The sequence below is a fragment of the Notolepis coatsorum genome (assembly GCF_963971535.1).
Source record: "Notolepis coatsorum genome assembly, chromosome: 10".
Taxonomy (NCBI): Eukaryota; Metazoa; Chordata; class Actinopteri; order Aulopiformes; family Paralepididae; genus Notolepis; species Notolepis coatsorum.
In genome coordinates, this window is record NC_140174.1 from 112,634,850 (window position 1) to 112,651,181 (window position 16,332).

Consider the following 16,332-nt stretch of genomic DNA (forward strand, 5'->3'; position numbering starts at 1 on the left):
TCTCACCCACTCTGTCATTCTGGGCGGTCATTGTCCATCATCAACTGAATAATGAAGCATATAATTACATGTGAAAAAAGGTATATACGGTCATATAGGAATGACCCAGGATGTCATTGTCAAAAGTGTCACTTGTTCTGTGGCACGTCTCAGTTTACTACCCTGTCTCTTCCTGTGTTTACTACCCTGTCTCTTCCTGTGTTTACTACCCTGTCTCTTCCTCTGTGTTTACTACCATGTCTCTTCCTGTGTTTACTACCATGTCTCTTCCTGTGTTTACTACCATGTATCTTCCTGTGTTTACTACCCTGTCTCTTCCTCTGTGTTTACTACCCTGTCTCTTCCTGTGTTTACTACCATGTCTCTTCCTGTGTTTACTACCATGTATCTTCCTGTGTTTACTACCATGTCTCTTCCTGTGTTTACTACCCTGTATCTTCCTGTGTTTACTACCATGTATCTTCCTGTGTTTACTACCATGTATCTTCCTGTGTTTACTACCATGTATCTTCCTGTATTTACTACCATGTCTCTTCCTGTGTTTACTACCATGTCTCTTCCTGTGTTTACTACCATGTCTCTTCCTGTGTTTACTACCATGTCTCTTCCTGTGTTTACTACCCTGTCTCTTCCTGTGTTTACTACCCTGTCTCTTCCTGTGTTTACTACCTTGTCTCTTCCTGTGTTTACTACCATGTCTCTTCCTGTATTTACTACCCTGTCTCTTCCTGTGTTTACTACCCTGTCTCTTCCTGTGTTTACTACCCTGTCTCTTCCTGTGTTTACTACCATGTCTCTTCCTGTGTTTACTACCCTGTATCTTCCTGTGTTTACTACCCTGTCTCTTCCTGTGTTTACTACCATGTATCTTCCTGTGTTTACTACCATGTATCTTCCTGTGTTTACTACCATGTCTCTTCCTGTGTTTACTACCCTGTCTCTTCCTGTGTTTACTACCATGTCTCTTCCTGTGTTTACTACCATGTCTCTTCCTGTGTTTACTACCCTGTCTCTTCCTGTGTTTACTACCATGTCTCTTCCTGTGTTTACTACCCTGTCTCTTCCTGTATTTACTACCCTGTCTCTTCCTGTGTTTACTACCCTGTCTCTTCCTGTGTTTACTACCCTGTCTCTTCCTGTGTTTACTACCATGTCTCTCCCTGTGTTTACTACCCTGTCTCTTCCTGTGTTTACTACCATGTCTCTTCCTGTGTTTACTACCCTGTCTCTTCCTGTGTTTACTACCCTGTATCTTCCTGTGTTTACTACCATGTATCTTCCTGTGTTTACTACCATGTATCTTCCTGTGTTTACTACAATGTATCTTCCTGTATTTACTACCATGTCTCTTCCTGTGTTTACTACCATGTCTCTTCCTGTGTTTACTACCATGTCTCTTCCTGTGTTTACTACCATGTCTCTTCCTGTGTTTACTACCCTGTCTCTTCCTGTGTTTACTACCATGTCTCTTCCTGTGTTTACTACCATGTCTCTTTCTGTGTTTACTACCATGTCTCTTCCTGTGTTTACTACCATGTCTTTTCCTGTGTTTACTACCATGTCTCTTCCTGTGTTTACTACCTTGTCTCTTCCTTTGTTTACTACCTTGTCTCTTCCTGTGTTTACTACCATGTCTCTTCCTGTGTTTACTACCCTGTATCTCTCTGTGTTTACTACCCTGTATCTTTCTGTGTTTACTACCATGTCTCTTCCTGTGTTTACTACCATGTCTCTTCCTGTGTTTACTACCCTGTCTCTTTCTGTGTTTACTACCCTGTCTCTTCCTGTGTTTACTACCATGTCTCTTCCTGTGTTTACTACCATGTATCTTCCTGTGTTTACTACCATGTCTCTTCCTGTGTTTACTACCATGTCTCTTCCTGTGTTTACTACCCTGTCTCTTCCTGTATTTACTACCCTGTCTCTTCCTGTGTTTACTACCCTGTCTCTTCCTGTGTTTACTACCCTGTCTCTTCCTGTGTTTACTACCATGTCTCTCCCTGTGTTTACTACCGTGTCTCTTCCTGTGTTTACTACCATGTCTCTTCCTGTGTTTACTACCATGTATCTTCCTGTGTTTACTACCCTGGCTCTTCCTGTGTTTACTACCCTGTCTCTTCCTGTGTTTACTACCCTGTCTCTTCCTGTGTTTACTACCATGTCTCTTCCTGTGTTTACTACCATGTATCTTCCTGTGTTTACTACCCTGGCTCTTCCTGTGTTTACTACCATGTCTCTTCTTGTGTTTACTACCTTGTCTCTTCCTGTGTTTACTACCTTGTCTCTTCCTGTGTTTACTACCCTGTCTCTTCCTGTGTTTACTACCCTGTATCTTCCTGTGTTTACTACCATGTCTCTTCCTGTGTTTACTACCTTGTCTCTTCCTGTGTTTACTACCATGTCTCTTCCTGTGTTTACTACCCTGTCTCTTCCTGTGTTTATTACCATGTATCTTCCTGTGTTTACTACCCTGTCTCTTCCTGTGTTTACTACCTTGTCTCTTCCTGTGTTTACTACCATGTCTCTTCCTGTGTTTACTACCCTGTCTCTTCCTGTGTTTACTACCCTGTCTCTTCCTGTGTTTATTACCATGTATCTTCCTGTGTTTACTACCCTGTCTCTTCCTGTGTTTATTACCATGTATCTTCCTGTGTTTACTACCCTGTCTCTTCCTGTGTTTACTACCGTGTCTCTTCCTGTGTTTACTACCCTGTCTCTTCCTGTGTTTACTACCCTGTCTCTTCCTGTGTTTACTACCATGTCTCTTCCTGTGTTTACTACCTTGTCTCTTCCTGTGTATTAACTGTAGGTGGAGCATATTACCTGATCTCTAGGAGTTTGGGGCCAGAGTTCGGAGGCTCCATTGGTCTCATCTTTGCCTTCGCTAATGCTGTGGCCGTGGCCATGTATGTGGTGGGGTTTGCAGAGACTGTGGTGGAGATGCTCAGTGTAAGACTGATCATTTTATTATCTTCAATATAGTTTGGATCAGATTCATTCATTCATCAATCAATCTTCTCATTTGTTCGTTCAGTCAATCATTCATCACTTACTGCATTATTTAATTAATGTATATCCATCCATCCATCCATCCGTCTATCCATCTATCTATCTATCTATCTATCTATCTATCTATCTATCTATCTATCTATCTATCTATCTATCTATCTATCTATCTATCTATCTATCTATCTATCTATCTATCTATCTATCTATCTATCTATCTATATCCATCCATCCATCCATCCATCTATCCATCCATCCATCCATCCATCTATCCATCCATCCATCCATCCATCCATCCATCCATCCATCCATCCATCCATCCATCCATCCATCCATCCATCCATCTATCTTGCACATGGACAGTTGTCTGATCGGTGCATTGAAGGGGTTATTGATCCACGTATTGATCTGGTTTTCTTGTTTCTCAATAGGACGTCGACGCCCTGATGACCGACGAGGTGAACGACATTCGTATCGTCGGCACCCTGACGGTTATTCTGCTGCTGGGGATCTCTGTGGCCGGCATGGAGTGGGAGGCCAAGGTAGGAGGGAGGGAGGCATGGAGTGGGAGGCCAAGGTAGGAGGGAGGGAGGCATGGAGTGGGAGGCCAAGGTAGGAGGGAGGGAGGCATGGAGTGGGAGGCCAAGGTAGGAGGGAGGGAGGGAGGGAGGCATCCAAGGTAGGAGGGAGGGAGGGAGGGAGGGGGAGGCCAAGGTAGGAGGGAGGGAGGGAGGGAGGCATGGAGTGGGAGGCCAAGGTAGGAGGGAGGGAGGGAGGGAGGGAGGGAGGGAGGGAGGGAGGGAGGAGGGAGGGAGGGAGGGAGGGAGGGAGGGAGGGAGGGAGGGAGGGAGGGAGGGAGGGAGGGAGGGAGGGAGTGGGAGGCCAAGGTATGACCAGGGGTGTAAAAAGTACCCAGAAATTATACTTAAGTGAAAGTATGGGTACCGTATCAAAATCTTACTCAAGTAAAAGTCAGAGTATCTGGCTAAAAACACACTTGAGTAAAAGTAAATGAGTTTCAACTTTTAAATGTAAAAAGTAAAAGTAAAAACTTTTTTTCTGACTGTCTATTATTCTGATAGCAGGTGTTTAATCAAAGATCCCCGCTTTCTAGTCTTTGCACAAGGACCAATCAGCATGGGTATGGGCGGGCTTAATAAAAGATTATCCATCAGGTGGAAGGGGGAGTCTATTTTTTAAGTAGTCCAAAGTCCTTGGAGGCCTCCACCAGACCTAGGTGTTCAGCAGTCTGATGGAGGTTGGCACGAAGCTACATAAGCCCCTTCTATTCAGTGTTGAAGCTCTGTATCGACGGCCTGAGGACATTCATTCGTAATGGGTGTGAAGGGTGTGTGTGTTGAGAGGCCTTCTTAACTGTCCATTTCTTGCAGTGTGAACGCAGCCAATGTCTTCGTCTGTTGGTTTGACCGAGCGTCTCTTGTGTCGTCCCAGGCCCAGATAGTCCTCCTGGTGATTCTGCTGGGAGCCATCGCCAACTACTTCATAGGGACCTTCATCCCCATGGAGTCCAAAGAGCCCAAGGGCTTCTTCGGCTACAACAGTCAGTCCGCTTCTTCTGTTTGTTTAAATAAAAATTTATCAAGGTTTTTCAAGTTTTCATTTTACAGCCATAGGTCCAAAAAAAGACCAACAGAAAGGAAAGGAAAGGAAATAAATTGAGTCACAGCCCTCCCTCCTCGCCCTCCCCCCACCCCAATACCAGACATATAAACATTTTAAATATTTTAAATCGCCAAACATTAGGATATAGATAGATAGATAGATAGATAGATAGATAGATAGATAGATAGATAGATACATTTAGCATTTTGCAAATAAAATAAAAGTGGTAAAAAGGCTGGTTACATAGTCATGCTGTCAGCGTCCATGTCTTCAAAAAAGGTTAAGAAAGGTTGCCAAATAGTATGGAATTTTTTCCGTACATCCTCTGACAGTATATCTGATTTTTTTCCAGTTTAATATGATACATGACATGTAGGCGGATTTGGGTCCTTCCATTTAAACAATATCAGTCTCCTGGCCAAAAGTGAGCAGAAGGCCTCTTCTGGGTTTTTTTGACGTTTGCTTGTTTGCTGTTCACTTCCTGTTGCGCGTGGTGCCTCCACGTGATGAGCACCTGCCGGTGGGAAGGGGGGCAACTGCACCTGAGGCACCCTTCCCCCGAGAGGAAATAGTGTACCCTGCTTAAAATGGCTATTTTCCGTCAGAAGGAGGTTGAGAAATTCCGGTTGATGTTTTCTGTTGAAACATTCCGGTTGATGTTTTCTGTTGAAACATTCCGGTTGACGTTTTCTGTTGAAAGAATCCGGTTGATTTTTTTTTTTTTTTGTGATCAAATAATTTTTTTTATTTAAATTTTTTCATTTCCACATATAACAAGAGACAACACAATACAGTAATATCGGTTGACATTTTCTGTTGAAACATTCCGGTTGAAATGTCCCTCACCTTTGCAGCATGGGACTGGACAGTTTGGTGTTTGTTAGTATGGGTAACATTAACCCACCAATGGGAATGGAACCATGGTAGTGTTATTGCAATGCTCTACCCACTGAATCAATAACCCAACTAGTGTTGGTGTCATGCTTTACCCACTGAACCAATAACCCAACTAGTGTTGGTGTCATGCTTTACCCACTGAACCAATAACCCAGCTAGTGTTAGTGTCATGCTCTACCCACTGAACCAATAACCCAGCTAGTGTTAGTGTCATGCTCTACCCACTGAACCAATAACCCAGCTAGTGTTAGTGTCATGCTCTACCCACTGAACCAATAACCCAGCTAGTGTTAGTGTCATGCTCTACCCACTGAACCAATAACCCAGCTAGTGTTAGTGTCATGCTCTACCCACTGAACCAATAACCCAGCTAGTGTTAGTGTCATGCTCTACCCACTGAACCAATAACCCAGCTAGTGTTAGTGTCATGCTCTACCCACTGAACCAATAACCCAGCTAGTGTTGGTGTTTGTTTGATTGATTGATTGATTGATTGATTGATTGATTGATTGATTGATTGCAGAATGGGTACAATACAATATGGCTCAATAGACACAATTGTTAAGGGGATGCAGACCAGAGAAAGACTTTCGTCTTGTTTACATCAGGGTACCCCATTTCAATTCATAATGACATTTATGACATACACAACATACAGATATATATCATGACATTTATGACATACATGACATACAGGTATACAGTACTGTTACATTTTGTGACATACAAGATATGCAAATATACAGTACTGTTAAACAGAGATCCTAACAGAAAATATATACATACGAGGGGGAGGAAACTGTACATTGGGAGGGGGTGGGTGGAGGGGGGGGGGTACATGCTCTACCCACTGAACCAATAACCCAGCTAGTGTTAGTGTCATGCTCTACCCTAACAGTGTTCCTCTCTACTACTGTCTGAAATTAAGAAACTATTTTGAAAAGTAAAAAAAAAAAAAAAAAAAGGATCATCCCTTCTCCCGTGTCTCTCCCCTCCCTCCCTCCCTCCCTCCCTCCCTCTAGCGGCCATCTTTCTAGAGAACCTGGGTCCAGACTTCAGGGACACGGAGTCGTTTTTCTCCATGTTCGCCATCTTCTTCCCGGCAGCCACCGGCATCCTGGCTGGAGCCAACATCTCCGGAGACCTCAGTGTACGTTTTGGAGCAATGTGTGTTTGAGTGATGTATTTAATAAAGCACTATATAGGTGCATTCTGTCCACCTGATCGACCCCACGGTGCAAAGCGGCAAACACACAACATCCACTGTGTCCCTCCCAAGTAGGGATGCTCGATATTGGCTTTTTTACCGATATCCGATATACCGATATTGTCCAACTCTTAATTTCCGATACCGATATCAACCGATACCGATATATGTGGGGTTTCCCCCCCCCCCCCCCCCCCAAAAAACGAATAACTTCAGGTAATTAACATTACATATCTCTTGTCGTGGAATTAACACAACATTATGCATACTTTTGACAATAAATAAAATAAGAATTTGTTCTTACTTGCTTGCCTGGTTAAATAAAGGTTAAATAAATGTATTTTTAATTTAATTTTAATTTTTTAATTTAATTTTTTTTATCTTTTGGAAAACCGATACCGATCATTTCCGATATTACATTTGAATGCCAATATCGGTAGGCCGATAATATCGGACATCCCTAGTCCCAAGTAGTGTAGCGGTTAAGAGCCCAGCTGGCCTGTGGAACCACCTGTAGACCCAGCTGGCCTGTGGAACCACCTGTAGACCCAGCTGGCCTGTGGAACCACCTGTAGACCCAGCTGGCCTGTGGAACCATCTGTAGACCCAGCTGGCCTGTGGAACCATCTGTAGACCCAGCTGGCCTGTGGAACCATCTGCAGACCCAGCTGGCCTGTGGAACCATCTGCAGACCCAGCTGGCCTGTGGAACCACCTGTAGACCCAGCTGGCCTGTGGAACCATCTGCAGACCCAGCTGGCCTGTGGAACCACCTGTGGAACCACCTGTAGACCCAGCTGGCCTGTGGAACCACCTGTAGACCCAGCTGGCCTGTGGAACCACCTGTAGACCCAGCTGGCCTGTGGAACCACCTGTAGACCCAGCTGGCCTGTGGAACCACCTGTAGACCCAGCTGGCCTGTGGAACCACCTGTAGACCCAGCTGGCCTGTGGAACTACCTGTAGACCCAGCTGGCCTGTGGAACCATCTGTAGAACCATCTGTAGACCCAGCTGGCCTGTGGAACCACCTGTGGAACCACCTGTAGACCCAGCTGGCCTGTGGGACCACCTGTGGAACCACCTGTAGACCCAGCTGGCCTGTGGGACCACCTGTGCACCTGTGCAGGTGGGATTAAATCTTTTTTTACGGCTGTGGGTAGGGCGTTCCACATTGATGTGGCATAATTGCGAAACGTGTTTAGTCCCTTGTTTGAGCCGAATCTGGGTTGAACATGAAAGCAGTGAGGTAAGTTTGTCTTCTTGAAGTTGTTCTGACTGAATCTGCAGTGCACCCGGCTTCTCAGTCTGTCGTCGTTGCACTTCCAAATTGCAATCAGCGCTGGAGTTGTCAAGGGTTGCTTCTTGAAGCAGTCAAAATGCGGTCCTTGGCTACACCTACAATGGTTGTCAATCATTTCGACATCAGCTGTGACCGGTTCGCCTGTAGCTGTTCCGCAACCGTTCCTACTTCCGGGGTAGGCCTGATTGGCCCCGACAGGCACGTGACCCGCCGCGGCCACGCCCCGCGGCAGCCCCAGGAGCAAGCGCGCTACTGCTGGAGTTCGCTTCGCAAGCAGGATGAGAGGCGAGAGCGTAGATTTCGCTGTGTATCATTTAATCATTTAACATTTGAAAGGCATACATTGTTGTCATACAGAAGTACAGAATACTTTTATCCAAAATGCTTCTTACTGTTACACTGTTAGAGACTGTGCAGTGCACGGCTTTAGTCTCACTCGAGTGAGGAAGACCGCTGGTTCTCCAACATACAGGCAGTGGTGTGCCTGTATGTTGGAGAACCAGCTATAAGTCTGATGGATGATTTGGATGCTGATATTGAAGCCGCGGAGATACAAGGAACGCGTCATTATGTTGAACTGACGGCAGCAGCGCCGGGGTGAGTGATACTATAATGAATCGACTAGATCACAGAGAGCGCCAGTGAAGTAGAGAAACTTCTATAAAGGACACTTTCGTATTATAACCCGACATTTGGACAATCCATTATTTGGAAAGTAGTTATTCTACACTTTTGTGTAGTGTATACAACTTGTATGGTCCGTTTTGTGACAGCGTCGCTGTCCATGGTGTTGAAGGTCGCATTTATACTAGTGTATACAGCCTCTACAGTGCCACCACGTGATACAACGCAGCAAGATACAAAACGCTGTTTTTATCCCGGGGGGGGGGGGGGGGGTATGTGTATGGGCCTGCCTGAGTCAAATTCCCGGTAGGAATTATGGTCCCAGTCTGCGACTGGAACCACCTGTAGACCCAGCTGGCCTGTGGAACCACCTGTAGACCCAGCTGGCCTGTGGAACCACCTGTAGACCCAGCTGGCCTGTGGAACCACCTGTAGACCCAGCTGGCCTGTGGAACCACCTGTAGACCCAGCTGGCCTGTGGAACCACCTGTAGACCCAGCTGGCCTGTGGAACCACCTGTAGACCCAGCTGGCCTGTGGAACCACCTGTACACCCAGCTGGCCTGTGGAACCACCTGTAGACCCAGCTGGCCTGTGGAACCACCTGTAGACTCCAGCTGGCCTGTGGAACCATCTGTGGAACCACCTGTAATAATAATATAATAATAGATTGAATTTGTAATGCACTTTTTGTTCGCTGGGATCCCAAAGTGCTACACTACAGGGTTAAAACATAGTTAAAAAAAATAGTTATTAGTAAAACAAATAAAATACAGGATAAAAATAAGATAAAAATAGAACATAGTTAATTAAAAACATAGTATAAACAGAAAATCTTAAAACAACAGCACAAGAAAATTAAAATAAAATAAAAGCTAACAGTCAAAGGCCTTTTTGAACAGATAGGTTTTCAGGCCTACTTTAAAAGAGTCTAGGGCCCTCATTTATCAACAATTCTTAGAAAGTGTTCTATTTTCAATTTAGAATGTGTGTACGTACAGAAAAATCAGGATTTATCACACATGCGTAGACGTGTCCCACGCACACCTGCAAGTACTCTGTGTTGATAAATATCACTTGATCTACGCTCCACGCTCGTGCACGGTTTTACGTATTTGCATATAGAACCGCCCGTAATTAACCATATACGGTAATGAAACACCCCCATGAAATGTGGAAAAGTGGACTAAACCGAGCGAACGCCTGGGAGAAATACGCGACAGGCTGACAGACATGTACACGGTGATGTCGGAAACGAAAGGTTATGTAGATAACCTAGTTATATTAGTATTGGCTGAGCGTCCCGCTCTGAGCCTTACGAGATACTCTGTGATACATATTGTATCTCCCACGAATAAAAAACACATGCACCCCACCTGTATGGGGCCCCGCCCCTAATGGTGGCCACCACCCATATAACCATGACTCTGGTCATGAAACACCCTTCCTCGCCAAAAACCCGTCCCAGGAAAAGATCCCTCAAGAGGGAACTCAGGGCGCGCAGAGCGGGACGCTCAGCCAATACTAATATAACTAGGTTATCTACATAACCTTTCGTTATATTTCGTATTTGCATCGCGTCCCGCTCTGAGCCTTACGAGATAATGGGGAAGAGCGGGCGCGAGACCCGACAGATGTACCCCCTGAGGACCCGTAAGCCCACATCAAGGGGTGCGGGGAGCCCTGTCACCCCATCCTTCCTAATGAAGGGGGGGCGCAGTCAACTCCACCTGAATGCGAACAAGAGAGAGCTAGAACCCCTTGAACACACCGTACAGGCGGAACCACGTGTGACCCAACACACTGTGGCCCATACCCACACACTCCTGCTACCCGACCAAAGGACGGGAAGCAGGAAAGGCCACAGACCCCAGAACCGCCTGGGAGACAGAACCCCCGGTCATGTCCATGAGGTAAAACCTTACAAAGGAGCCCGGGGAGGACCATGAAGCTGCAGCACAGATGGCCTCCACCGAGGCCCCACCCAGGAGAGCGGCAGAGGCAGCCACCCCACGAGTGGAGTGCGCCCTGACGCCCCCAGGGGGATCCTGCCCAGCCAGCGTGTAGCAGAGGGCAACACCCTCGCACAACCAATGGGACAGGCGCTGCTCCGACAGTGCCTTACCAGCACGAGCCCCACCGTAACAGACAAAAAGCTGGTCGGTAACCCTGAAATCCTGAGTACGGCTGAGGTAAATCCCCAAGCACGGACTGGACATGACAGGTGAAGGCCCGCATCTAACTCACTAGTGTGAGGAGGAGGACGAAACACCTGAACCACAATATCCCGGGAGCGGAAGGAACTCCGGATATTCTTAGGCACGAAAGCAGGATCAGGTCGCAGAGTGACACCGCAATCGGTCCGAAAAGACAGGCACTCTGGACGTACCGAGAGAGCACAGAGCTCACCTACGCGTTTAGCGGAAGTGACAGCCAGAAGGAACGCGGTCCCGAAGGACAGCTGTCCCAACGGCGCCCGCTCGCGCGGCTCAAACGGGGCCAAGGACAACCGACCGAGGACCAATTGAAGATCCCAAGTCGGAGCCAAGGAGCGTTGCACCGGCTTAACGCGTCGAGCGCCAAGCAGGAAACACTTCACAAGAGGGTGGCTGAACAAGACATCCCCTCAAACCCCTCATGATAGGAGGATATAGCTGCTGCATATACCCTCACCGTCGAAGCCGACAGTCTATCAAGGAGAGACTGGAGGTAACTAAGGACAGCATCCAGGGGGCAGGAGACTGAGTCCCGGCCCCCCACCTTACACCACACTTGGAACATACGTCATCTGCCCGCGTAAGCGCGACAGTGGAGGGAGCATGCGCATTCCAGATGGTAACACCATCAGGATCAAGAACCTGCGCCCCTCAACGTACCCGTCCCAACAACTGACCTAACAGATGTATGGGGAAGAATCCCTGGCGGCACGGCATCGGTCCCAGACCCGCCTGGCCATGTCCAGACGCAATCCTCACCCGTCAGGATGAGGGCCGCCCCGCGACAGTACACCTGCACCCACATTCTCCCTGCCGGGGATGTGGGGAGCCCTCAGGCCGCGCAGATGGAGGACGCCCATAGCCAGCCGCCCGCCGCCTGGTGCAGACAGGGGGAGCGTACTCCTCCCTGTCTGTCGATACACGACACTGACGTCGTAACGTCCGTCCTGATCAACACCATTTGTGGACCAGAAGGACCGCTTTCAACACCAACACATTGAACGTAGCGCAGACCGGGCAGCATGGTTTGCCAGCTGCCCCCTACTGCGTTGGCCCGACGCATCACCAGCGAGGGAGGCGTCGGTGAAAACGCAACGTGAGACAGCGCCGTAACCGTCCTAGGACGGAACCGCCCGAGCGTGTTGACAACACGCTCTGAAATGGATGCCCGTAGCCCTCCAACCGTTGACTGGGAAGAGGAATACTCTACATCCAGTCTACAGCAACCCCAGGCTGGTAGAGACCTGCCTAGTATGAGACCGTAACCCCGGACCCCGGACGACGCAAAGGCCCCAGTGCGGCCTCCACGCACTTGGTGAAGATGCGGGGAGCCAGAGAAAACCGAACGGCAGCCTCTGGTACTCATACGCTAACCCTGCAAAGGAAGCGTAGGTAAGCCCTAGGATGGAAGATCGGGGATGCGCATACGCATCCTACAGGTCTATGGAGGAGAACCAGACCCCCACCTGACAGCGTTCAACAGGTAGGAGACGATCCAAAAAATGCTGAACCTTCCCATGGGACAGGTCCAGCCTGGGTCTTACACCCCTCCCTCCCGACTTCTCGGGCTGAGAACACCGGGAGGAGAACGCCACGACGATGGCTTGCTTCGTCCACAGAGATTGGATCTCGTCGACCAGAGCTGTCCCTGCTGGAGACCCCGACAACAGGGTCTGTACCAAACCTGAAAACGGGTGGGGTTGTGTAAACACAAGTCCCCGCCTCACCGTTCTCTCCATCTACCTCGACATATGGTACTGCCGTAGTCATATGTGACGACACTCCCAACGCACCCGCCGTCACGTGGCGCAGGTCCGCCAGGAACTGTAGATAGTTGGCCCGGTCCCCCCGCTGTGCGTAGACAACCCCGGAACCGTGCGAGGAGCGCGTTCCGTGTCGGAACACCTGACCCTGACACACCCACGAGGCAATCGCACCCAAGGGGGAACCCCGACAGAAAGGGCCGATCTGATACGGGGGGCTTCCGATGAAAAAAGCCCCCCCACTGAACACCCCTCCAGAACATGCTGAAGGAGTTGTTCTGCAGCCGGACATGCAAGGTGTAAGGCCCCCATGGGTTCCTACACACCGTAGCCCTGCAGTGATATTACTACCACCCCAAACCATGTGAGCTGCGACCACTTGCCAATATTTCAGGAGTGGGAGGCACCAACATGATACCTGGCCTGGCGAAGGCGAGGCCGGGGAAGCCCGCACTGTGTGCCTCAAAAGGTTTCGAGCCCCCCTGCTGACAACACTTAAGTTGACAGACGTAACACCAGGCTCAACCAACACAGTTCAAGGTGTGGGAGCCGCTTGACAGCACAACATTCTCACGGACAGACCCAGGCTCAGCCATCAACTGGGTGTCAGCCCCTGTCCCCATGAGAAGCGAAAAGTGGGGCCGCCCGCGCATCAACGAAGGCACGCGGCCCGCAGCCAAAGGAAACAATCAGAGCCCACTTCTCCCGCTGGTGTTGGGGAAGGGAGTGATCGGAGAGCGGCCTGCTCGCGGCAGGACGGTGACGGCTTGTTTGTTCAAGCCGAACCCATCCTACATGGCCGATCCCTCGGCCGCCAAGGCTGTCGGCCCTTGTGGACACCTGTCGAATCAACGCCCAGGATACCTCTGGCGGGGGGAAAACATGGCCGCCTGTCGAGGGCCCCGTCATCGCCGCTGACGAGGCCGTGCTCTCTCTTCTTCTGGCTGCGCGGTGTGAGGCGGTGTAGGGCCTAGGACAATACCGCCCGCGCTCCAGCAGAAGACCAAATCCCCTGCGGAGAGGGGAACCCTGAGCGGTTATAGCTTGCGGCTGGGTCAAAGCTAATAACGTCAACAACCTCGCGCGATGTGTCGACGTCGGCTGGCCCTCAAGGCCCCTCCACCAGACACCATTTCTTTAATAGAAAAAACACCAATTCGAACACAGTTCTAATCGTTGCCAATTCCATACCGTGGCGGTACAAGCCTTAACAGCCCACCAGCCACTCGCCAGGCCGACCCACCCATGGTGTCGGCCGGGCGGGGCATTTGTTTCAATATATCAAAAACAAAGGACTGACATTAACATGGAGCACCAGTGGTGATTGCAAACAGCACCCTCCACTGTGGTGTGCACCATGAAAGGGTTAAATGAATAAAAGAGCTAAACCACAAAAAACTGTAGATGAGCAAACCCATACACACAAAGTTTAAGGGGAGACGGACCAGACCCGTCTTCATTCAAAATATTCACAACAGAACACCAGCCCTAGTTTAGCCCATTTACCAAAAAAGGTAAACAAAGCCCCCCCCCCCCGCACTACTCCCCCAGTATACCGATTGACCGTCAGTATGAATGGTTTGAGAGGAGAGAAAGCTGTAGCAAGACAGACCTTCTCATAGCAGAGTGACAAAACGAAACAATAGCCCCCTACACAGGGCCGCCCCAGGAGATGGGGGGCCTCGCGTCTAAAAACGCACAGGGCCTCACATTTCTCCCAGGCGGCCCTGCCCTTATACTACTGCAGCCTAACGCCAGGCAATGTGGGACCCAAGACAACAATTGCCTGTGCACAGACACGCAACATGTTTATCATGTCGGCTGGACCCATAGCCCCACTACCCGACGCCAACCCAGATGGGAACACCGTTCAACAAACCCCGCCGGAACACAAGGTAAAATACCTGGCTAGGAACCTAGCCACGACCTACCCCGTTGTCAACCCATTTACCCGAAAAAGGTAAATAGAACTCAAAAACCCCACAACAGCTACCGACTGACCTTCATTGATGAACCGGGCAAGAGGCGGGAGAGTGACAACATCTCACGGCGGAGACATTAAAACAGCATAGCAATTAGCAGTAGTAATAGCATGCGGCAGTAGCGATAGCATGTAGCATAGCTTCAGATGTTTTAGCAGCACGCCCAAGACAGCTTGGAAACCGTTCCCTGCAGAGAACGTTCACCAAACCATCCTGCCCCCGGCGCCAACACACAACATGGTTGTGTTAACAAAACAAACCAGCATTACTAACACTAATACCCATGCCTGAAGACACAGGGCCTACCTGAGTACAAGCTGGCCCGACAGCCAGCCTTGTACAGCTGAACCTCGATGTGCAGTCATCAAACGAGGAACATCAACACAGGCCCGTCGTGTCGCCGAAAACATGCGTAGAAGATGCCAGGGGCCAGCAACCTCCGGTAAGCTTCCAACATTATTAATCTTCCTTAATCTTTTCATTCCGCTAGACTCGTATGGTGCACGCATCCTATACGCTGGGACGAAAACAGAGGAAGGGTGTTTCATGACCAGAGTCATGGTTATATGGGTGGTGGCCACCATTAGGGGCGGGGCCCCATACAGGTGGGGTGCATGTGTTTTTTATTCGTGGGAGATACAATATGTATCACAGAGTATCTCGTAAGGCTCAGAGCGGGACGCGATGCAAATACGAAATATAACAGTCTGATATGATATCTATTAACTTCCTAAAGACCATTGCTGCCTGGGCAGCGCAAACACTAATAAAGACCGTTAACCACTGTTTGGCATTGGTGTCATTAATAATAACCGTGCTGGAATATGAATGCCCTTTTTCGCTTCGTTCTTTTAAAGTTCGATTACCCAGGGATTAAAGTTCTCTGTCAATTTTCTACCTGCATGGTTTAATATGATTTGTAGAGGCATACAATCTATTTTGATGTCGGTATTAGGTATAGTCTATATAAATTATATATGCATAGCCTACATTATGCAACAGTAATTTGCGCATAACGCAGCATCAGCATGGCACAGACATGTCACACGGAGCCCCGCGCCTGCATACAGTAAACTAACTTGATCGTTAATATAACTGTTGTCCTTGTATCTTTACGCTTATGAAAACATTAAATAATATGTATAGGCTATAGCCCGTCGTTTTGCCTTAATAGCCTATATTCTCAAATGGCATTCAATGGCTATCCGCTGTGGGCTATCTCCTCGCTGATGGACCAGTATACCTTTATATCATATCATATTCCTATGTCTCCAAGGAATCGTGGGGCTCTGGGGAATAAAGGTTGGGAACCCCTGCATAGCCTATCCTAGGCTATTTTATTTACAGTAGTCTATTTATGATTTGTTTCCATAGCCGGTCTCAGTTGTGCTGTGGCTGAGATGGGTCGGGATTAATGAAGCTGATAGGAGACTGCTTCTCAGCTATACGAATTAAAGCCACGATTGAAAATAATGTACTTCCTTCTTGACAATAGCATACTATAACAATAATACGAGAGTAGAACAATGAATCTCACTGCCATGTAGCCTATAGCCTGCCTATGTGATCAATAAAAACGCGAACTTGAATTCCATCATCATATTTATATGTTGTGTCTGTCCACTATGTTCGTTACTTTGTTATTTTTTCCCCCTATGTAAAGCGACCATGGGTCTCTTGAAAGGCGCTATATAAAATGAAGCTATTATTATTAT

At 48.4% G+C, this 16,332-nt stretch overlaps 1 protein-coding gene across 1 annotated transcript in view; it reads left to right on the forward strand.

Moving 5' to 3' along the window:
- LOC311235686 (solute carrier family 12 member 2) overlaps nt 1–16,332 on the forward strand; it is a gene marked incomplete at its 3' end in the record, with an annotated part of 117,418 nt that overhangs the window by 35,659 nt on the left and 65,427 nt on the right. Inside the window, 4 exon segments of the mRNA XM_084323154.1 lie at nt 2,810–2,949; nt 3,438–3,548; nt 4,459–4,567; nt 6,549–6,676. Of these exon segments, the coding sequence (XP_084179280.1) occupies nt 2,810–2,949; nt 3,438–3,548; nt 4,459–4,567; nt 6,549–6,676 (488 nt within the window).